The sequence below is a fragment of the Thermobia domestica genome, chromosome 11 (genome assembly GCF_964235325.1).
Source record: "Thermobia domestica chromosome 11, izTheDome1.hap1.1, whole genome shotgun sequence".
In the NCBI taxonomy this organism is placed as follows: domain Eukaryota; kingdom Metazoa; phylum Arthropoda; class Insecta; order Zygentoma; family Lepismatidae; genus Thermobia; species Thermobia domestica.
This window is the reverse complement of record NC_137464.1, coordinates 213,233,530-213,259,464: the sequence shown is the minus strand read 5'-3', so window position 1 is coordinate 213,259,464 and position 25,935 is coordinate 213,233,530. Positions and strand designations below refer to the sequence as shown.

The 25,935-nt window shown below is 36.3% G+C and overlaps 1 protein-coding gene across 1 annotated transcript in view; it reads right to left on the bottom strand.

The window, feature by feature from the left end:
* Positions 1-25,935, bottom strand: part of LOC145665451 (uncharacterized) — a 499,990-nt gene that overhangs the window by 450,080 nt on the left and 23,975 nt on the right. Inside the window, exon 2 of the mRNA XM_081732759.1 lies at positions 1,044-2,168. Within this exon, the coding sequence (XP_081588885.1) occupies positions 1,044-2,168 (1,125 nt within the window). The remainder of the gene's footprint in view (positions 1-1,043; positions 2,169-25,935) is intronic.

The following is a 25,935-nucleotide window of genomic DNA, read 5'->3' as shown; positions in this document are numbered from 1 at the left end:
CGAGAATATCCCATTGGCTAAATAAAATGACGATAAACACGAAAATATTATGGTGAAATATAATTATTATGTAAAGTAGTTAGATAATATCACTGGAGAATCTCAGAAAGCTTAAGAACATGATCATCTTAACTTTGTGCATCCTAGTATTGAATTTAGCAGAGAATTTAAATTACATTTACTTGAGTACATGTTTTCTCACGGGTAAATTTCCTCAAATTCCCGCATGAACGCATTCCTATCAAACCTATGACGAACTTGCATACCAGAAATTAGCACTGTACTACGAAATCACCGTGCTTTTATATCGTTGATTTTTTTAAAAAATGAATACAATTCGCTTCGTAAGGTCGGTTGGTGACCCAAACATGAAACCATTAAGTAGTGTATTGCTGTTTCCAAACATAACTCCCAGAAAGAAATGTGTGATTTGGACAATGCACGAGAGCAATGAAAAAAAGTCAATTTTTTAAAATTACAGCACCTGTACTATATTCATTCACATTACAAGAAAACTGTAGTGACAAAAAATGAACAGGACCCACACCAACTTTTTATAATACTTCACGTAACCGGAAAACGATGAGAAAATAAGATTGTTGGGTATCAGTACTCACCTGAAATTAATTATTTGATGGAACTGTTCTGAAGATGACTACATTTGTAACCAAAAAAAACTCTAGCATAAAATGGCCATATTGTTAATTAAGTATTATGACGTCAAAATCCTAAGGCCTGTTATTAGGTCTGTATTGCATCCTCTGGATTGAAACCGTCTAAAGTAAACTTGATATACTTACTTAGATTTTAACACAAAAAACAAGATGGTCACTTGTATTTAATACCCAGTCTTAATTTTCTTGCTAGAGTGTTCATTTATTACACATGGATAATCTTGACTGTGTTTGAAAATTACCCCTATATGTGAAATTGTTATATTAAAGAATTTCATAAATTTGTAGAACCACACCTGCAAATATTTTGATACAAATGTCATGAAAACATATATCAGAGATGATCTTAACATAAAAATTTGTACTTACCATGTGCTTGCATGATGTCCTATAAGCGACTGCCTCGAATCTGGTCTTGGCTGAACCTCTGGAAGCGTTCTTCTTGCAACTGTTTCAGTCTTTTCCCTCCTACTTACGTCACACATAGGATTTTCGATGACGTCGTTGTTCCTCCCCGAAGGTACGGTGGGAGGTGGCTGAGGTGGAGTGGCTGGTCTCCCAACCTCTGTTTGTGCCCTCAGCCTTTCGTCCAGTCGATTCGCAGCAGGTACTCTGCCATATTCGTCAACGCGTCCCGAAGAACTTAATCTATCATCCAATCTACTTGCCGTCCTTCGACCTTCGTATTCGTCGATCGGGATATTGCCACTACCACTTGCGTTTTCATCGTGACGACTACGCACATAATCTCTTGGCATCCCACAACCACCCCCACCAGACACTACACTTCCTCCGCTCGTTGCAACTGTGGAAGAACCACTCCCCGCCGAACCTACCACAACACCACCAACACTAGCACTAACAGAACCACCTGGAGATCCACATGCCGCCACCAACATATCGTCGAGCCTTCCACGACCAGCTACCATCGCCACAGACTCTTCACTGGTAGAAGCACCACCACGAAGGTTGCCACCTGACGTACTGTTAATGCTGCCGTTACTATTCGTGGTACCCCCTCCTGCACCGAGAGAACTTCGTTCCTCCAGACAGAGGCGAGAAGTCCTAAGGTATGGATCACTGCGCAAATCGCCGCGCAATGGCGGACATACCCGTTCATCGTAGCGGTTAGTCCTAATGTATTCATCTGGAGGTCTAGGGTATTCATCTAATCGTGGTACCACTCCCCCGCCAATTACCACGCCGCCAACCAGACCCGGACGAGGTCCAAGATGATGAGACGGGAGGTAGTCCCGTGTACGGCTGTACGCATGATGGTACGGTGGCAGCCGGTAATGGTGATGGTAGCCCAGATCGCGCCGCATGTACGGATCCCCGCCCAGGTAGCGTTCGGCTGGCGGTTCTCCGTGCAGCCTGGGCGGGGTATAGTCTCTTTCCGGTGGCGGCCGATGAAGCGGGTGTAGCAGACGCTCCCGTCTCCCATAGTCCTCGTCAGGAGCTGTCATCCTGGCCGCCTGCCCGCTGTCAGGACATCTAAAAGAAACGAAAAATACAAAATATGATAAGTAAGATATATGAATTTATATCTGAGGAAATATACTCAGTACTGTACTAAAAACAATAATTGTAATAAACTAATACTTAACAAATCAAACAATAAGCAATCGATAATTCACATCAAGCTAAGAATATCATCTCATATTATCATCAGGAAAATGAAGAAGAATGGAAATTCATTGGGTGCATCCATTATTTGCATTAAAACTGTGAATCAATATGAAGTTTCTGCCAAGTTAAACAAATTAATGTCTAATAAAATGATTTCCCGCTTTTAATGATTCTTAGATTGTTTTCTCTTTCTTTTTAACACGTTTTTAAACATAAAGTAAGAGGTTTCAGCTGCTCTTCCCGCTGAAACTATGGAGACTGTGGCGCCGCCACTCAAGGAAGTTGGCAAAGCAAGAACAACTACTAAAAGCAAGAACGAATCAAATCATACAGAGCGCGTGAGTCTGATAGTATTAGCAAGTCATACACTTAGCTACTGCCAATAACAGACAATGCAGTTAGTTACAGCTCTAGCCGGTAGTGTCGCAGAGTCACTTTTGTTGCATTGTGGGAACGATTTGAATTTCCATTAGGATTATTTTGGGTTTAACGTCCCGTTCAGCAGCGAGGCTATATGAGACGTGGACCTACTGATTAACGTGGAATCCGAACCACATGAGCTCCCGCCGGGAATCGAACCCGGGTCTCCCAAGCCAAGGGCGCGTACGCTAACCGCTTAGCCACGGAGGAGCTCATTAGGAATATATATAGAGAGTGGTTCACCAGGATAATCAGTGTTTTTAAAGTTGGTTAATATTTTGTACAAAAATTTTCAGTTTATAGCGCTTTTTTTAAAAGTCGTGAAATACTTTTTTCGCCCCAAGCGTTATGGAATTTACATGAACAAAGATATACTCAATTCTTTTTTCGCCACAATCGTTATGGAATTTACATGAACAAAGATATACTCAATTCTTTTTTCGCCCCAAGCGTTATGGAATTTACATGAACAAAGATATACTCAATTCTTTTTTCGCCACAATCGTTATGGAATTTACATGAACAAAGATATACTCAATTCTTTTTTCGCCACAATCGTTATGGAATTTATATGAACAAAGATATACTCAATCATGGTATTAAGACTCATCTATTGAGGAGTTTCATGCTTTAGCTTCAAAGACTAAAATCAAATCTTAAATAAATTTAAAGGAGCTCATCGCGAGGGATATTCTTCCAAACAGACAGACAAACAAAAATAATCAAAATCCGTGTACCTATGTTAAAGTTATGGGTAAACATACATACAATGAAGTCGGTTAGTTTCGATATTAATACTATACCCCTTATGGTGTTTCAGTGTCCAACTCCCCATAGTATCATTAGATTCTAATGAAATTTATATGGAAAAATATGTTCTTTCAAACAAACAAACGAAAAAGGAACAACCAAAATTGTACACCTATATCCAAGTTATGCGTGGACATACCTACAGAGTGATCACAAAGTCCCCATACCCCTTATGCATTACACAGATGTTAATAAATTATTGTTTCTTATTGTTGCAGGTGCTGATATACATCTAAATCATGGCTGATGAGTCCGCTTACACCATGAAGGAACGGATCGTAATGAGCACATGGACTTACGAACGACTCCAAAAATCCTATCTTGCGACAATGTATTATGAGGCTTCATAAAACCAAAGGTTGTTGCCACACATTACAAGACAGTTCACGAACTCAAGGTTGCTAGTCAATGTGTATTTACTGATACTACACTAGCAATGTTGAGGAGAATTTCGTATGGGCACATGGAGGAGAATAACGATGGTATACACACATATATTCTGGAGTAAATAGTACAGAATAGTCACACTACCTCAAAGTTGTCCTCTGTCATGACCCCACGTTAATACAATGCGACCATCTATGAATATGTGGACAAGCAGTAGGGGATAACGAGTTGAACTGAAAATTATCTACTTCTTTTTAGGTATAGTTGAAGAAAACCTCATTTGCTGAATACAATATCAAAGAAATGCCTGGATTTTCTTTTGAATTACTAAAGAAAAATAAAGATTTCAGAAAAAAGTAATCTCTCTAATTTCGAATATGCCTATGTATTTCTTCATTATTTACTTTTTCATCCAGCTTTTTGCAAGGAAAAGAGAATCCATCTTCTTTTCCTTTCGCATTTGACTTACAAGAGAGCGGAAAAGATGACGTTGAACGGAAGTAAACATATCGTTTTAAAAAAATTTAAAAAAAAAGCATCACGTATTAAATTACAAGGAACGTCTAGAAGTACTCGTTAAGAATTCAGTCGGAAATTAAGCTTCTTTAGCAGTGCAAGCATGGCTGAAGGAACAGAAAAGGGCGCCGTTAACCTATGCATGCATTTCCTGTATTTAGGAGGCGAAAGGAAACCTGGAGGATGATCGATGTTAGGATATTGTGAATTCGGGTCAAAGCTTCTAAAGTCTAGACGAGTCGCTGGAGAACTCCTCATTAACTACACAAGATAAACTTAAGATCAAGCTTTTTAGAATGCACAGAAGATCATATGTTAAATTATATGTATAGACCTATACATTCATGTCTTATATACATATCGATAGATATTATTCTACAAATATTATTAACATGGTTCGTCTAGGGTAAGCCAATCAAAATAAACCACACACAAATATAAAAATACCATGAAAAAAATAAAGGTTTGCCTTATTCTTAAATAAAACGTAAGGTCTGATTAGGGAAAGGATAATCTTTATTCAAAAGTTTTTTTTTTTAAGTGATTCGACAAAATCACATTAAAGGCAAAATAATAATCTGAAGCTCTTTCTCTTCAGAGCCCTATTCCTTACTCTGCCTTCATTATTTATTCTAACAAACTCCTATAAATTCCAGACTGGACTCCACTGATCCGCCACTTAGACGTAGTTTTCTCCAATATCTATCTCTTTGAGGAAAGCCTGACTACAACTTTCCGCCATTATTATTATTATTATTATTATTATTATTATTATTATTATTATTATTATTATTATTATTATTATTATTATTATTATTATTATTATTAATAATAATAATAATAATAATAATAATAATAATAATAATAATAATAATAATAACCTGATTGTCTATGGATACCACTGAGCGCATATATATTCTAGAATATGTATATATTCTTATATACTTATACATATATACAGATATATCGTATAAGTATATATAACAATTTCTATACTGTGCAGTACTGTGCAATTTCTTGAACGTGAGTTCCGAGTTTTGATGAACTCTTATTTGATTTTTGGAAGATCGTATTACGATGCAGTGTATGACATTGAAATGGGACGCCTTTGGTCGTAATCCTTTTTGTAGATGTGATGGTAAACAAATGAGTAGTGTTAGTAGTTACTAGTGCACTAATGCTGGGTTGGAGGCAGCCTTGGTACATTCGAAAGTCTGGTATCTTCGAATATTTGAAGTTATGAGTTGTGAGATTGTTTTTAGGATTTTCTTAAGTGTCGTAGTATTATTTAGTCCAAATATGCCACGTTCAGATTTTCGTGCAGTTACATTATTCATGAGTTACTAAAGCGGACAGAAATTATGCGTGCAGCATGGTTTAAATACGTTGTAGCGCAAGCTTGTAGTGTGAAGCATGTTCCCAATGTCCCTTTAATTTCCGATGGGTAATATACGCATACCCCTTCTTAATCGAACAGCTACCGCCTGTGGTTATGTATTTGAAAGGTATTTGCTTCGAATGAATACACGGACATTGGTTTTAAAATAAATCACATTTTAAATAGTATGTCTCGTAGAATATAACTCCAAGGCTGGAAAGGGACGCTAACTCCAACTAACCAAACTGAAACTATCGGATAAATTCCTGCTAAACTTGAGACGTTGAGCACACTATAGTCCACAGGGCTGACATCCCCAGGTGGCGTCAAAGGAAGCGCTACGCAATAGATATGACTCATATTCCGTTGACTTATATGAAGGATATTGTAACGAATCCTCTTCAATTCAGTAATGACACCAGAGCGTCATAAAAACATCATATACCACGTTTCTATGGCTCTTTTTAAAGTTTTGACGTCCCAGGATTGTGCTCCGAGGCTATGGGAAAAATTGATGATGATTGTGAGTGAAATAATGGTATGAAGAGAGTGAAAGAAACGGGAGATCCTTGAGAAAATACACACACACACACACACACATATATATATATATATACATGGTGTATGTCCACTACACAGTCCACTTGACGCAAGCTAGAATTGAACCAGGAACGCCACGCACTAAAGGTGAGCGCTCTACTATTGAGTTATCATGGCTCCACTTTGATGGCTTTTTGAGAGAGTTGTGGACATCAGAAAATGTCTTTATTTGAGTACAAGTGCAGCCGACCGGCTAAGGATTCAGGATCAGCTGACAAAGATTTTATTCGGTAACTTGAAGTTTCGTATGCATGTCTTTGTCCAGCTGCCCTTTTCTGAATGTCCCAAAGATTTTGCTGAAAAATACTTTAGAAACTCTCGTCTCTATACTTTACACATTAATGACCAACATTCACATCCATACAATAAAACGACATAATTATGTATACACAAAATTTAGTACAATGTAAAATTTAAATACCAACTCATCCTTTGCTAAAGTGATTATTACAAACCACGATCTAACATGAGGGAAAAAGAGACACACTACTACATTGAAGAAATACACGAAAAAGAGGAAATAATTCATTGAAAAAAAATAATAAAGGATGTTAAATAAAAAATGTGCTGTAGATGAGAACCGCATTCTCCTGTCTTTTCCGAATTCCAACAGAAGTGAATATCCCTTAATTAAGATTCTATTTTAAGTTACTACTTGCGCTGGGCCTTCTGTTCAAGTTATGACGTTGAGATTTCAATTTCTGGAAAGTTCTCTTGAGAAAGCTAAGTCATTACAGAGTCTCATTAATAGGTAATTAATTTTAATCGTTGATAAGAAACTTCTAAGAGAGTGCAGACCAAAAGTCTTCTGCAGTAATTCCTTCTTTTCTTTCCTTCTTTCTTTTTCTTCTGCTTACTACCATCTCTCTCTCTCTCTCTCTCTTTCTTTCTAATTCCTTTTTTCTTCATCTTTGATTTTTTTTCACTTGAACTTTGCAAGAGCAGGCATTAATACCAATCAAAAAGAGACTTAACTATTTTGAAAAAAACAAATTTAAATATATGTATTAATTAAAATGTCTACAACCTCAGTGTTTCCCAACGTATAGTCCACGAACTACTGGGTAGCCCGTTCAAATCAGAATCAAGTTTTTCGCGTTTGTAGCTTTTGAAAGAAAAGAGACATGTATTACTATTAATGTTCCTATAACCACGATTCACATTTTAGTAAAGCTTATTTTCATTCTGAAACAAATATAGGAATGATTTCAAGTATCATAATATTCCACAATATTACTAGCTTTAAGAGAAAACATATTGAAAGATGAGATATGCCAATCAAAAGCTCTCATTAAGGATGTATAAGCTAATGTCGCAGAACGTCCCTACTTTTAATATAAAGAGTCAGACTTTGAGGAAGTGTTAGAGGCGAATTTGCTGTGTTATTCCAGTTGGACGTCGTAGAAACTCGACACAATAGTAATAGTAATTCGAAACTGTCTGTGTTGAGAACGTTCTAACACCAGTTAGTAATTTTATACAAAATACATACTCTTCCCGCTAGCCGTGTTACCAGAACTTGGTATACTGTAGAAGACACTAAACCAATAGTAGTACTAGGGAAGAATTATATCTATGATATTACTGAACTTGTTTTAAGTCTTCGTACATATGTGCTGTTTTAAATTGTTCGCATATTCTTAATGTACCGAATACCGAATATATGGACAAAAGGACGAATACAAGACCTGATTAACATAAAACTAACTACAAAGTCTTGAAGGTGAGATCTGTAAGTTCAGTCTAGACCTTCCGGAGAACTGCAGTTCACTCTCAATGGTACGAAGAGATGACGAAGACATTCCAGAGAGCTTGGGTTCGTAGTTAAATGGATGAGGCTGCGATTTGTTATTTTTTATTCAGTACGCTAACTCTGCAAATGAATGAGTGATAACAAAAATTTGAAATTTATTCTTTTGTTAAATAGTGTGAAACGTGATTTGTTAGTGCCGGTTTTTTGATATCATATCGCGTCTGCATTGGATGAATAAATACATGTTATGCAGCATTTCTGATTTTGGATGTTCAATGTTCTTGTGTTTGACCAGCGAAGGTAAGTCCACAGTGACTACATATGTGCTTTTCTTGCAGGAACACCCAATGTGCCTGTACCTAATGTGTATCTACCATAAATACGGTATTTATGGCACAACTCCAATGGAGTAGGGGATGAGAAATACCATACGCACAACTATAAGTTAAAGGAGATATTCAAAAGATGACTTCTAAATTTTCTAACTGCTACTCCAGATTTAATATCTCAGGAGATGATACATACATATATATATATATATATATATATATATATATATATATATATATATATATATATATATATATATATATATATATATATATAAATTTTATTCGTTCTATTTATATTTTGTTATGTCTCTTGCACCCTCTCAACATTTTCATTACTTATTACTAATGTCCGGGTTTGTATGTAATTACATATTTTTCTTCATATGTAGGTTTGTCAAATTCTTAAATGTTTGTGATTTACACCTGTAGGGTGCTTCAACTCAAGTTTCATATTACATTTTTTTTTACGTGTTTTGACCAATATTACATATTTCTATGGTTTCTACATATATATATTACATAAAACTGTCTTAAAAGCTTGTGTTTACTGAAATTTTAATTAAAAAAACAATAAACTCTCCAACTGTGCAAAACTTGCATCTAGATTGAATTTTATCATGTCTATCTTTTTGTTTCTTTACCGAAAGAGAAATCTCTCTCTCTTTCTTTTATTTGTCAAACCATGTCGGTAAGTGGTTAAGTCTTATTTGCGGACGAAAGTAAATTTGAGGTGTTTGGTTTAGGCGTTTTCCCACCAGTCTGCCGACTTACCCACATGTTCTCGTGCGAAATTAAATCTTTTCTTCTACTGACTTTACTTACGTATGGTCTTTTACTTGGTACCCTACCATGAAACACGGAATATTTCAACACTCTGCGAACTGTTTCTGCGATAACGTTCTTGCCTAACTCGGAGTTTAGGAATGCCGCAATACTCACTGTACTTAGCCTGAGATTGTTCTTAATTTTGTGAAGAATAGCACGTTCGTCACTATCTGACAATTTGCTGGGCTGTCCAATTTGTGCTATGAATTCTATTCTATTTTCATTTTATACATCCTGACAATGCCTCTAACGGTACTCTCGGGGGGTTGTAATATTTCAGCTATTTTAGCGTATTTACGCCCTTTCGCATGATGCTAGATCACCAATTGCCGCTGCTCGAGACTTGTATTTTTACCTTTTCTACCGATATTCACCACAGTCCATGTAACTGTTTGATTCACAACGTTCAGTCCTGCTTATGCACCTCTGTCATGACCTCTCTTCTGCTGTCATATGCAGTACATGTCTTGTCACCATACCATGCCCTCTACATAGTACAGAAACGAGTGAACATCTTTGGTATTATTGAAACCGAATATTAATGGGAGGTATTTTTGGTCCATTATCTGTTTCACATCCTGTTACCAAGCATTGATTAGTATTTTGTGTCACATTTTATCCCTTTCAGTGTTCAATATGTATCCACGTATTTTTTGCCTTACAAATTACGTTTACTTGACCGTTTATTATCCAAATCCAATTTGTTTTTGGCAATTCCTAATAAAAACCGAATATTAATGTGAGCGACTGTATGTATTAACTGTAGGGAAATTACATTTTGGGAATTAAAACAACAGAATGAAAGTGACATGTTGGTGTTATCTTGGTGGTGAACTACCCTCGAATTATACGTTACTTTTATGAATTTTTCGAAGTACCTTCTTTCTTTTTCTTTTTCAGTGTAATAGGTACCTTTTCTGTTCTGAAAGAAGCTAAGTTTATTATATGATATCTAAACTACTAAAATATAAACATTCTCCTTAAAACTCGCTTCAGCGGCTCTTTTCATCTGAAGCAACAGTGGGTCTGATCCAACCCAACAGTATCGTTTATGTCCCAACAATGTACCGTGCCAGAGATGCATTAATTTTGTGTTTTTTATGTTATAAATCATTTCTATCGTTTATAAAAAATTGAATTTTGCTTAAATAACGCTTTCTCTACGGATTATTTTGCTACATAAGTTTACAGAAACTTCCGTATATTGTCCCATTATTCTCAAAATGTACCATATTTTGTACCTACCAATTGTAATTATGGTATGTTGTCATTTTTTATTATTTTTTTTACTACTATAAATATTATATGTAGACCTATAATCAGAAAAATACTCTTAAAAACCAGGTACAAGTTTAAGCGATACAAGCCTACTCTTATTTGTATACAGAGATGAATTATGTATCAAACAAGGGAAATTTTATTTACAAAATATTTTGTTAGAAGTTCCAAGACCGTAGAATTTAACCTAAGGTAAGAAATCGAGGAAAACATAATTGTTCTATAGACGGTGTTGGCCAAATTGGATGTGGCAGCCATATTGGATGAAGCTCAGGAGGGATGTCCGAGGACTTTTTAGGATATTGCTGTATTTGATGAAAGACTACTATCCTGAAAGTTTCATTAAGCTACTAATTTTTGCTGCGTTTGTCAAAATTTTCCCCTACACACTGGACTATTTAATAACAGCTCAAACATAGTTTCGAGAGGAAATGCTAACTATTAACGAAGTGCAAGACTACCAATGTATGCGAGCTAAACCAAGTTTTGAAAAAACAGTTCAACTTTCACCTAATAAGAAAATTAACTCTGTGTCATCGCTTTGGTTGACGTTTGCATAGCTAGGAGGTATTAGGCGAATCTTGAATAGGAGAAAGTTGAAGCCCCGAATTGGGACATTGACTAAGAAGAAACTGTATCACGAGGGACGTACTAGAAGGGATGGTGGCAGGAATGAGAGGGCGGGGGCGAAGGAGACTACAATTAATGGACAATATCAAAACAGAAATTTCATACGTGAAGACGAAGAGGTTAACAGAAGACCGTGGAGCATGGAAGCTTCTCAGCTGCGGCTAATGATCTGCAATAATGGCAGCGTACTTATGATGACAATATAGGAAAGAACAGGACCTCCAGGGCGTAAGATGAAGAAATGGTTCGTCTAGAAAATTTTGCTTATCCTCAAGTTGTCTGCTCCCAATTTGGATCCCAACTTCACTAACTAGTACATTCTCATTTGAAAACCTAACCCCAATAATTTCCTGTGATAAGCTTCTGCTATCAACACCTAAAACTATATTTGAGGTACCGCTATTGATGTCAACTATAAAATGCCACTTTTCCCATTCGACTTATAGATTTCACTGTTAATTATTCGATTATCTAACATATCTGTCTCTTTAATCTTGAAACGTTATTTTAAAAAAATCTAACAATACAATTCAGGATCAAGCAATAAATCCTGAAATTGTCATTCTCTCTGGCTTTTAATTCACAGATATTTCATTTGACATAACATAAAATGAGTACACCATATTCGTAATAATAGCTCTCTTTGGTAAGATTCTATTGTTACTTGTGCTGAAGCCAATTTTATTGGATTAGAGTAAAATTATTGTCAGCTGAACTCAACTCGATTAAAAAAAAAGTCCCCGTGGCAACGAACAGCTATTGAAACTGAAAATGAAGTCAGTGTGTTAACAGGAAAGCCACACAATAAACGATGTAGCTTCCTGGTTCTCTCCGGAAAAGGTTTACTTCCTATGCAACAAAGCACATATACATTCACACGGACGCACACATATAGAGGGAGACACTAGGTAACAATGACGTATTGAAATCAAATAGAATACGGTGAGTTCAAAATTTTGAGGTTTAGTAGAAGAGTTATGTACAAAACATCACTAACAATAAAGCATTCTATTTTGCTTTGTTTTCTCGTGCATGGAAAAGCATAGCTTTTAGGTTCCGAAAACAAAAATCTTTGTAGTAATAGCTATCAATATATTCAATTCGAACATAGGTTATCTGTAATTGTTAAATTTTTAACTACAACTTTTTGGTGTTTGAATATAACAATTAACAATAATATAAATACCGTGTGTAATTCAACCCTGCTAACGGATACATATTCTTTGGTACACAAACTAAACACTGGAGTCTGGCAGACCCTGGACAAGTTTATTGCTTTTGAAACTTCTTGATTTTTCATAAGATTTTGAAACTGCATGTTGAACTTTCTATAAGATTTTAAAAGCACTCGTTGATTTTCCGTAAGATTTTGAAAATACTTGTTGTCTTTCCATAAGATTTTTAAAGTATCTTTAATTTTTCATAAGATTTTGAAGGTATTCGTTAATTCCCTTAAGATTTTGACAGTATTAGTTGATTTTCCATATTTTCAAGATACTCGTTAACTTTTCAAAGATTTTCAAAGTATTCGTTAATTTTCCATAAGATTTTGAAGGTATTCGTTAATTTCCTGTAAGATTTTGACAGTACTCGTTGATTTTTCATAAGATTTTGAAAGCACTCGTTGATTTTGCATCATATTTCGAAAATACTCGTTGATTGTCCGTAAGAATTTTGAAGTACTCCATGACTTTCCATAAGATTTTGGAAGTATTCGTTGATTTTCCATAAGATTTTAGAAGTACTCGTTGATTTTCCATATTTTGTTAACTTTCATAAGATTATGAAAATATTCGTTGATTTTTCCATACTTTGAAAACACTCGATCACTTTCCAAAATTTTTGAAAGTATTCCTTGATTGTTCATAACATTTTGAAAGTACTCGTTGATTTTCTATATTTTGAAAATACTCGTTGACTTTTCATAAGATTTTGAAAATATTCGTTGATTTTCCATATTTTGAAAATACTCGTTGACTGTCCAATAATTTTTGAAAGTATTCGTTGGTTTTCCATAAGATTTTAAAAGTACTCGTTGATTTTTCATATTTTGAAAATACTTGCTAACTTTTCATAATATTTTGAAAATATTCGTTCTCTCTCCATAAGATTTTCAAAGTACTCGTTGATTCTCCATTAGATTTTGAAAGTACTTGTTGATTTTTTAAGTTTTGAAATTTGTCGTAATTAACAAAATTCAATATGATAGGAATATATCTTAATAGAGCAAGTTAATAAGAAAATAGTTTCACCCCTCCCTAGAATAGTGGAGCGACTCTTTAGCGTAAAGGATCTTAAATAGACCTATCATTGGTGTTCGATGTAAAATAAACCCAACTGTACTGCAGAACACATTGTAAACAGATACATCGCCCGTAAGAGTAAATTTGAAAATATTTTTAGACATACATAGAGAAATTATGAAAAATAGAAGATGATACAGGGGTCCATTGATGTAGCCACGGGGATAACTGTGGACCTATTCCTTACAAACAATTTACTGTTGTTTTGTCATTCTGTTATTATATCCGTATGTGCAGTGTCTACAGGCTGAACACGTGGAAAACAAATTTTAAACTTAAGGTCTTTATTGGATTCCTCATAAGGTTATTTTGTACTTCTCTCCTACAATCAAAACTAAGGACAGTTTATAGACATAGAAAAATCTAAAATTAACGATTTATGTTAAAATGGGTCTATTTTCGATTCACATGCTTGATTACATGCGTTGGCGTAGCTGCATATTTTGCTAGGGAAAGCCATGGTCTTTACTTCTGAGAATTGAAAGACTATTTAACAGGTTCAACGTTATTCTATTGGTGCCAACAGTATCCTAAGAGTGATCTGTGTCTCTGGCTCTCCTCTAGTTTCACCTATGATTACAGGATTGAATTTGTTTAAGGTGTATTGGAGAATTAGAAATTTAATTGCATTTTAGTAAGGAGGTTAGTAAAAGAAATTATATATATATATATATATATATATATATATATATATATATATATATATATATATATATGCATGTCCGAAAGTGACGAGGTAATTGCGGACATCCAGATAAGTAAAAATGTTCCTATAAACATGGGTCCGATGCCGCTTCGTTTCCGAGATACAGGGTGTTCAAATGTCGAATCCCTCCAATTGCTCACTATGGGAAAGTGAATGGAAATGTTCAATATTGCAGGAATAATACAATCAAGTGGAATCACGTCAGTGCAAATACATTTACACTAACATATAGAATGGAACTAATCAACATTTAAGGTTATTGGATTGTCAGTGTTACCAACCTGGTACAAAGTGTTACGTTTTCAAATAGCACTAGACGTCCGCACGTTAGCATATGGGGCATATCCCGCTTCGTTTTCGAAAGACAAGGCGTTCAAGTGTGAAGTTAATTAACGGCCCACAATATGAAACAACGGTTCACAGATAAAAACTCTTGCATGAAAGAGTTATTGTGTCGTTAGAAATGAATGCACAAGAGAATAACTTACGAATGAAGCCACAAAATAATTAAATGTTAAAATCCATGGAAGTAATGTTATTGAGTAACAATATTGCCCACTTCGTGTGGACGCCTAGTACTATTTGAAAACATAAACTTTGTACCAGGTTGGCAACGTTGACAACACAATAACCTCAAATGTTGATTAGTTTCATTTTCCATGTTAATGTAAATGTATTTGCACAGGCATAATTCCACTTGATTGTATTATTCCTGTAATATTGAACATTTCCATTCACTTTCCCATAGTAAGCCATTGGAAGGAGTCGACATTTGAACACCCTGTATCTCAGAAAGGAATCAATATCAGACGCATGTTTATAGGAACATTTTTACTTATTTGGATATTCGCAATCACCTCGTAACTTTTGGACATGCATTAATGTTATACCCTGTATATATACCCTAGACAAATTCAATCCTGTAATCATAGGTGAAACTAGAGGGAAGCCAGAGATGCAGATCATCCTTAGAATACTGTTGACCTCATTGGTATCTGCTGTACAAGTTCTGTAGATATTGCCTCCATAAACGTCAACTCTTTGTATTACTGTATACATAAGAAAAGAAGAGGTAAAATTGTATAAAAACACAGGATTTATAGTATATCTCCGTCGTTATGGATACGTCGCCACTACTTTCTCTGTTTTACCCTTGTTTACATTAGTTTACGTATAAAAAAGAAAATAAATAGTTGTGCGTGCTCGAAGAGTTATTTTCTTTATTATGTTGTTTACAAATTGTTTGTTTAAGTAAAGTATACATAATATCTTATTTTTTGTTAACGTGTTTATTTCTTGAGATACAGGATCGTGATTGAAGTCTGGTGAAAATAGAAAAAGAAAAAAATGCTCAAAAACTTTTCTATCTTTGCGTTAATAGTATTGACTGATATACCATCTTCGTATTTTTTCACTCTAATTATAAAAATGAAATGAAATCTTTAAGTTTTACGTCACACGCTTATGCCGGCTAGGCTAAAGGAGACGATGATGATGAGAAATGAATGAAATGGTGGAATGAAGAAAGTTGGAGGAAACGGGAGAACCCCTAGAAAATCCTCGCACACGGTGTTTGTCCACTACAAAGCTCACTTGGCGCGAGCTGGGAGCGAACCAACGACCTCATGCACCAGAGGTAAACGCTCTGCCACTGAGCCACCGCGGCCCCTCACTCTATATATTGTCTACACTAAGAGTTTACAACGCTCTGAATAGTTGTTCAGTACGTTTTGTAGCAGCTATACGTTAGATCGCACATAAAACGTGTTTGCTCTTCTAGGAAAGTGAATTTGGGCTATTTTATTCATGGGTAAAACTAGATCTGAAAAAGTGGGGGGGGGGGGTAGTAGCATGACGTCATGACGTCTCTCTGCTTATCTTTGCCGATTATAATTTTTTACGAACTGGGGGAACGTCATACATATTTTTGGAGGTGAGGAGACGGCGTCCTCCGCGTTCCCTCGCAGTTTTACCCCTAATCTTATTTCAATGTTAACTACAGAAACACGAAACAGTGGCGTAGTGAGAAAAACAGCATTGGGGTTAATAATTGGCTTGTCGCACACACATGTAAATGCTTGCTTCTGTACAGCAAGTAAACATACCTAGGTACACTCATGTCCAAAATTATTGTCGCATGTCTATAAATATTTTGTTCTAGGAATATAATTTGATGACGAATTCGCCCGGTATTTCTTATAATGTTAGTAGGTGTATAATTAGTAAAGACATGAATGTGGCAAATTTCATGTCAAGAGAGTAGTAAATAAAAACAATAAAACGAAAATAAAACTTAGTTTTTCATTTAGCAACATTTTGTTTCATTCATTCTAAATTTCGTATTTTAAATTATTTTCCTAAGAAATTTACCACAAATATACATTTTCCAATTATACATACAGTATCAGTACTAAAAGTACCCTGCAAAATCATTATCAAATTATATTCTTACAAGAAGACAGTTATAGATATGCGACAATAATTTTGGACATACCACCCATTATGTGACGTAACTATTATGATATATGATTATTAACAATTTTTAACGTTTAATTAACTATGGTTTTCTACTAAAAAAAAAGTAATTTTGATTTTAATAACTAACTAGCCTTTGGCTAGCTCCGCCCCCAGATCCCCGGGTTTGCTCGGCCTATGGCCTCGCATATCTCAAGTATCATCCTTTGCATCAAGAGTGAATTTTGTGCATTTGTTCTTTCATTACATTTCCTGAATTTGCCACAGCTGGGCGCTTCTTCCCCTGGCCCTCACGTTTACTCCGCCTACGGCCTCGCATTTCTTAGATCCAAAATTCTACCAAATTTTAAGTTTTTTTTTCTATTTCAACTAAATGATAAGATTTTGTATCTCAAGAAAACGCCCATTTAAATGACATGCAAATTTCTTCATCCCTCCTTTAGACCCCTCAAAAACTAAAAATTTTTAGCAATTTTAGCAAACCAAAAACTCAAAAACTTTTGGCAATTTTCCTGTAGGTTAGGCCAGGAAGGCTACAATCGTGCGAAATTTCATCATTCTAATCCTATCGGAAGTGCTAAACATTTTGAGGTGTAGATGTCCCTTATAAATAACATGGGAAAGATTTTTCAGTTCCCCATAAAACCACTCTACAGTTGGGAATTTTTATTTTTAGCGATTTACTTAGTTAACGCTAACAAAAACATATAAGCATACATAATTTCAAGTTTTTATTGCAATTCCAAGTACCTAAAATATGAGATTATAGCTAAAAAAAAAAAAAAGACCCGTTTAAATAACATGGGGAATTTCTTCATCTCACCTTTAGACCCCCTAAAAATATTCACTTTTGGCAATTTTCCTGTCGGTTAGTCTCGGAAAGCTACAAGCATGCCAAATTTTAACTTTCCACGTCAACCGGAAGTACCCCTTTAATTTATGTCAGAAAAAATGAAATGAAATTTTTGAGTTTTACGTCCCACGTTTATGCCGATTAGGCTAAAGGAGACGGTGATGATGAGTGATGAATGAAATGGTGGAATGAAGAAAGTGGGAGGAAACGGGAGAACCCCGAGAAAACCCAGGCACGCGGTGTTTGTCTACCACAAAGTTCACTTGACGGGAGCAGGGTTTGAACCCGGGATCCCATGCACCAGAGGTGAACGCTCTACCACTGAGCCACCGCGGCCCCAATTTATGTCAGCACATGTAATTTTATATATAGTTAGAGTTAGGATATCAATGGGCAGGTTAAAGAGCTCGAAAAAGGTACACTTCTTCACTGTTAGATAACCAACTTGGCTATCATAAAGCACGTTAATAGTCAGTATTCAGTTTATTCGCTCTCTACTGTCAACAATAAACAAGACAAAATATGTTGATGAATATCTAATTAAGCTAAAATGAAATAAGTAATTAAATCAAAGAGTCTGACTTGCTTCTTACAATGTTCGCATGGTCACGGTGGTCTTGTTTTCATGCCAAGTGTCTTCTTCCTTAGAGGATTCGTTAACTTCTTACCGCATGCCGTGCCATATATGGCAGATCCCATTTTTTTTCACTTTCGCTTTTGTGTAATTTATCAAAGACGCCAAATGACTGGTTCGTCTGCTGTGTGAGATATTAACTTGTATGAATAAGAGATTTTGGTGTCATCTGGCATGTTCTTTGTGAGTTGTATTAGGCGGGGAAACTTTGACATTTTTTTTTTTTTGTGAAGTAGTGGATTTTTATCAGTGAAAATATTTTTTTCTTTTTTTGGCGAAACATTGTGCGCACTTTTCCAAACAAAAAACATTACATTCAAGATAAGTACTTTGAGATATATTTCCAACGACATAATCTTCATTTTGTATGTTCGTATTGGAGGAATGTGGGAAAAAACGTATGTTCCACATATGTCATACCATGCGTTTACGGATACTTTTATGTTCTTGAAGTACGGAAGTGACAACTACTATAATCGTTCTGCAATTCCGTTACAGCAATTAATCCAGGGATTTTTTATGATTGACGTTCATCAGTAGTTGTTAGAGAACTTCTAAATGATGAAGACAATGAATTATCAGATTGATCCGAAGATGAATTAGCACTAGATCCAAGAAATACCAATATTTTGTTATGGGACTTGGATGAAGATTCTGTTGCTCCTTCCCCTGAAAAGATAGTAATACCTAATTCTGATGAAACAATGAATTAAGATATTGATGATATCCCTCTCTTTCTCATACATAATTCTCAGGATAGGAGGTCTACGTCATCGAGTGATTTGGAAAACATCAAGACCTAGAAACATGTAAAAGTCCCAAGAAGATGTAAAATTTCAAAGATCTCAGGACTTAACCTGAACAAATAAAACAGCTATAAACGCCTATTGAATATTTCAAGTACTTTTTCATTGGTGAAATTCTTCATTACGCAGTTGAACAGTCAAAGCTATATTTAACGCAAGTTCGGCCAACAAACGATTACAAATAAGCTTGAACAGCTTATTATGTGGGTTTCTACATGTCAGTTATTGAACTCGCAGCTACTAGACATTACTGGAAAGGAAGGCTTAGTCATGATGCGGTAAATCAGGTGATGAGTTTTGATCGGTTTGAAGAGATCAAACAATTTATTCACTTCAATGCCAATTCAACTTTTATTCCTGCAGGAGAACTTGCCCATGGCATACTTCATAAGATTAGGCCTTTTCTTGAACACCTACGAGAATGTCTGAGAGATGTCTCCAAAGACGAATTCTTGGCAGTGGATGAGCAAATCACTCCCATAAAGTGTAGATCGATAAAACAATATAATGCAAAGAAGCCATAAATGTTGTTATAAAGCGTTTGTTTTGAGTGGAATTTCAGGTTTCAGTTATGTTTTCGAAATATTTACTGGGGCCCAAAGTAATGTTGTTCCTACTGCAGCTTCAGACTTAGGCGATAGTAAGTAACGTAGATGTTTGGTTGACTCAGTCTGTACCTCGAAATATAAACCACAATATATTCTTCGCCTTAGATTTGTATCCCTGTGCACTTCTAGGAAAGTTTATTTTATTGTATAGTGTGCCATATATGGCACGTACTTATTTCTCGTCGAAATTACGTGAAAAATTTAAAATTCAAGTTTTGATTCATTTTTCAAGTTCCTATATGAGGATTTTCAATACTGATTATTTTTTTCACTGAAAGAAAAAAAATCATGCGGAAAAGGGTTAAGGGATATATTTATGTGCCTCCTACAACTAATAACCACACTTGTAGAGCACTTAAAGAATACATCACGGCCGCAATGATTATCATTAACAAGGGAACGCTACAAACCGTATTGTCTTAACTAGACCTACAATTGGGCGTGTGCCACGTGACCAATAGGGAAGACATAACATTTGTAGTATGTGAGAAGTTGGAGACTTGAGTATTCGCCCGAACAACACTGTATGTCACATTTCAGTGAAACCGAGAAAAAACGAGTAAAGCTGTAGTATGCTTCTTATACAGCAATGCGCCACTTCAGAGTTTGCGAGTGTACTACTGCCATATCTTGATCAATGAAGAAACGAGTCTTTTAGTATGTCAGTATAGCATGTTCTGTACAGCATGATTCCACTGATAATTCGGTAGTTAATGCTCTGTACGGCATTGCACTGGTAACACAGTAGCTATGTTCTGTGCAGCATGATTTCATTGGTAATTCAGAAATGTTCAAAATATGCCACACAGCGTTATTCGGGGGAAATGGTTCATTTTTTCTTTCTTGAGTCGTCCATAATAGTATAGGCACTACTTCGGAAAATGTAGTGTTTTAAAATGCAATAGAATCTGTAACAGAGATTTTGTAAATAAAGCATAATTGCAAAACGTTAAAGCAAATGATGTAATGTGCATACGCTTTTTGGTAATTTAGAGAAAACTACGTTGTGTCAATAACAAAGAAAATTATCCCCAAACTCTCTCTTTCACTCAGACGCGACGTAGTCCAAATAACACTTAGGAATATTCACATGCTTCTTACTGGCATGGTAACTGCAGTCTGTGTCATAAAATTTTGGACCAGTTGCAGTATACTCTTAGAGTTGCTTGCTTCTCGAATGTTGGATTAAGGTACAGGTTTAAGCGGTAATCTGACTTCAATTCAATGAACTATAAAACATGGGAATATAACCGCTACCAGGTTATAGGAAGTATGTTTTGAATTTGGATCATTTCCGAAGACGAATAATGGTAATGAGAACACTGGTAAGCATGTTTCTTTGTTTTTAGTCCTTTTGTTAGCATCAAGGCTATGTGAGACGTGGATCTACATATTAAGGTAGAGCCCGAATCATTGTAATGAGTTGATACTCTCCCATAGACAATCGAACCCGGCACCAATTACATAAAGGCGCGTGCACTACCCAATAGATCAACGGGACGGCTGTTGGACTAGTGTAGTGGCGCCGATTTCTATATAACTTTGGCGATGTCTGTTCAACTGTGTGTTTCGTTGTTAGTTATCTAACCAAAGATATTCAGATCCTGGTGTGCTCAAGCAAACTTGGAGGTTTCATCTCCAGGATCGGTGTCCATGGACATGTTTGTTTGTTTATTGAAGGTTAGCGTCTCTTTTCAGCACTGAGGCTATATGAGACGCGGATATAACACATTACTAAATAAGTTCGTAGGATGACTAATCAAACAGCAACTTTTAGGCAAAATTCGACTTTCTTCATCAACATAGTCTGGTTCAAGAGTGATATATTCATTCGAACGCTTCTCTAACATTTTGACAACTGTTTTTGTAGAACGATTTATCTTCGGCCTCAAAATAGGTTTCATTTTCGGCAACCACTTGTTTAATGAAGCTAAATCTCTTCTTCTGGAACATTATTTTTAAGTCTGCAAACGAGTAGTAATAGCTGAGAACCAGATCCAGAGAGTACGGTGGATGAGGAAGAGATTCAAAGTGGAATTCGTGCAATTTTGCCATTGTTGCGATCAACTTGTGACACAGTACATTGTCTTAGTGACAGAGCACTTTTTCTTCTTCATTTAGGATCTACATTTTTCCTTTAAACGCACCGGTAACGCCATATAATATTCGCTATTCATAGTTCTTCCTTTCTGAAGGTAATTGACGCATATAACACCGTCCACATCCCAAAATTCGTAGACATTACCAGCTAGCATTTGCGTATTATGTCACTTTGGGCGGTTTTTCCGGTTGCTGTCCACTCAGTTGACTGCCGATTTGGCTCTAGACTGTAGTGATGGATCAATATTTCCTCCATTGTCACATAACGCATGAAAAATCCTCTTTATTGCGCTGAAACGGCTCCAAATAGCGTTCTGAATCGTCGACAAGTTGTTTTTGGTTAACTGTGGGCAAATGCGGTACCCACATCGAACAGAGCTTTCTTATGGACAAATGTTCACGCAAAATGATGAACGCGCTGTCTCTTGATATCTTTAAAGTGTATGGTATCTTGCGCAACATCAATTTACGATCGGCCAAAACTATTTTGTGGACTTTTTTTTATGTTCTCTAGAACAACTGCCGAATTTGAGCGACCAGAACGTCATCGATGATTGTACGGCCGCGTTTAAGATCAGCAAACTACTTCTCTACCATTTGTCCCGATGGAACAGAATCCGAATAACACATGTTAAGCCATTGCTTTGCTAATTTTTCCCATTAGAAAACAATGCTTTATCAATACACGAAATTAAGATTTTTCCATTGTTTTGAAAATTACAAAGGTAGTGTCACTAAAATCACTGTAACTTGTGAACTAAACGTCTGATTTTTATTAAATTTTGACGCATATCTTTTGAAGGTTAGTACTTTCTAAACATCATATATATTTGTGAAAAGTGGCGACATCTATACGTCATCCTACGAACTTATTTAATGATGTGTTATAATTGACAGTGAAATTCGATCTGTCGTATGCGTTCAAATTTTAATGGTGGGACCGAGACTCGCACAAAGGACCATGTACATTAAAGGCGCGCACACAAGCAACTTGACCAATTGAGAGACTACCCCATTAACATGTGTAGCATATTTTGAATAAAGTGATATACTGCTGATCAGTTTTGCGTGCGGTTCAGGATTTTCTAGCCACTTGCAATCACTGACGCAAATCCCGGGGGGTGAGGGGGACATGTCCCCTCCAATCTTGGAACTGGGGGGACTGTCCCCCTAATAATCCGATTTGAAATGTGTTTTCTTTGGGAAGAAGTGATATATTGTGTCCGATTGCCACAAAAGAAAGTGAGATGAAATTAGATGTCCCCCAGAATCAGTGGCGGATCCAGGGGGGAGGGCGATCGGGGTGATTGCCCCCTCAGAAGAGGAAACTTTCTTAATTTTTATATATAAATAAAAACCATTCCAGAGTTTGAAGCCCTTAAAAGTAGCTCTAAGTAGCAGTATGACAACCCAACGCCCCCCCAGAAGTCGGTCCTGGATCCGCCCCTGCCCAGAATAAGCCTCAAAACTACCCGCCTTCCAATGTTGAAAGCAACTCTGCTTCCCTGATCTTCCACAGCATTGTCTTTCAACTTCATAAATATTTTGAACATTGCTTAAAAAAAAGGAACGATCTTACCCCCCCCCCCAAAGTTGAAGACAGATTTGCGTCGCTGCTTGCAATTATACGTATTGAAAAATAAGGACAAGATGTAACTAGTATATATGAGAAACAAGTAAAAGTATTTTGCGTAGCCTGGAAATTTAACAGAGAATATATCTACACAGAGAGAGAGAGATTCTCAACGGCGTGATTTTTCAATCTAAACATTGCAGAAGCGAACTCTAGAGAACAGTGGAATACGACGGGCACTAGAATCCCTGTCTCCTGTGAGAGCCAAGTAGAAGCTTGCAATGATATAACATAGGTGTGTTGGTGAAATACACACTAATGGAATCCTAATTAATATTAACGGAGGTAAGCCCCGGTGTTAAAGAGACACAGAGAACCCCCGTGTGAGACATGAGTTGCGACTATCTTGGGATACACAACAAGCAAGGAAAGATCTCGTCAAAAAGCATCCAACTTCACCAAAAGTTCCTCCTCCGCCAAGAGACCACAAGCATTAAAGTAACCACAAATGCGAGTTCTAACTCTGAATTAGCTCCACGTGCTTTTTAAATATGATATATATATATATATATATATATATATATATATATATATATATATATATATATATCGAGGCATTGTATTCTCACTTACGTAAGACGTCAGGATAACTATCAGCGGAAGTTTTATCTCCAATTTAACATAAAGAGTTTAGCATTAGCGTGATGGATCAGAACTTATCTCCCAATTAAGATATGTTTTAATTCCTGAAATCATAATCTTGAAGATCTACATTTTCCTAACCAGCAGTCGACGCTTTGTCCTTCATAGTATAAACCGAATAGTTACATACAGTTCTAACTGAGTGCTCTGCAACGTCACAGTGAAATGAAATGCTAAAAAAAAAAAAAAAAAAATGTCAGCTCTTCAAATGGTTAACTCGTTTCCAAAGTTACTTTTATATACATTGAGAAAAAATTTAGAAATTGCCCCTTTCTTATATTAAAAGAGGAATTTCCGGAAGCGCTGTGGCATATGCTCACTTGTTTTGAATAAGAAATTTATGTACTAAGTTTCAGGCCGGTAGCCAGCCCAAATGTAGGCGGCGGTAGAAATTAGGGGGGGCCGACCTAACCATATTATAGTTCATCACCATGTCCTTTGTAAGTCTACCCTGAAAAAATTAGGGGGGAGTAAAAATTTAAGGCATTCCGGCCCACCCTAGCCCCCCATGGATACGGGCTGCCAAGTTTCATATCCTTAACATGTGTCTAATCTTAAAGGATTTTGAAATATGACCATCTAATAACAACAAATCCTAACTTCCATTCTTTTTCCTTCCCTTTTACGCAAAATATGAAAAAATGAAATTGGGATACACGTGTCCAATTATGTTAAATGGGGAATACATATACCAAATTTCATGTCTCTACGCTTCAGAGATTCGGAAATACGGAAATTTTACTATAATAACTACCATTCTTATTTCTCCGCCCCTTCTTTGGTGAGTTTCCAAAAAAAATCCTTCCTTAGTGGTACTTTACGTCACAAATCCTAAGCACTGTCAAAATTTTCAGTTTCTTACCTTATGCTCTTTGGACTGGACATTGATCAGTCAGTCATGACTTCTTTTATATAGAAAGATGAAAAATATACAATATTCACTAGAAGATTGTCTCTCCTGTTGTTTTGTTTTCTAGTGCAGTTACAGCATATTTCTAGTAATGAAGCATATTTATTACTTGTAACATGTTATTTGTTTACCCCTAATAGTCACCAAATGTATGAAGCTTTCGAGCTACTGTGCCGTTTTTAAATCCTACTGTGAGCTACAAAAGAACTACATATTTAAAAAAAAAAAATCTTATTTGTTAGAGTCTTTCTATCTCAACTGTGCCCTGTGCTGGCGCTGCTGTCGATATGTGATTTCCCGTACCCCCCTCGAAAGAGGAGGGATAAGTTGCTGCAACCGACATCTTTCAATTGTTAGATGCGAAAGCGTTGCCACAATGAATTATTTCACGGGCTTCGCTGTGGTCTGTCTTATTAGTCACTCTAAGTAGTCCATCATCTTCACTCGTCAAGATCAAGCGACTGAATGACAAATTGGCAACACAGCTGAGGTCATTCACTTCTTTTTCCCTAAGCAAAGGGAGGGTTTCCTCCGTCAGAGGGCGGCGGGGGTTGGGCCGAAGTATAGTTCGCATAGTTTCCGAGGGCACAGGTGGAAGAGACAGGCTCTAATTGCCTGTAAGCTTACATTCCTAGTAAATATGAACTCAAAATATGCAAGTTAGCAAATATCTACGATACACACGAAAAACGTAACTTGCGCAACCTACACTTATACAATCAATGTAAGATGAGGTTGACAATGACAGTTACGCGGAGAAACAAGCAGTTGTTGTTGTCAGCGCCCCCTGTTGTTAGTGTCAGCTCAGTGGAGGAATAAAGGATAGCCAACAACCAGAATGTTAACGCGATCTACCGAAAATGTCTCCGTGAGCTACTAGTAGCTCGTGATCGACAGTCTGGCGATCACTGGTTTAGCTTATTTACAGGAATATACATGCTGGTCCAAAAGTCTGGACCAGATTATGTACGTATATGGTGTATGCATTTATATTGACTGAACAAACACGAAAGTTGTCATTGTGAATGGGGTT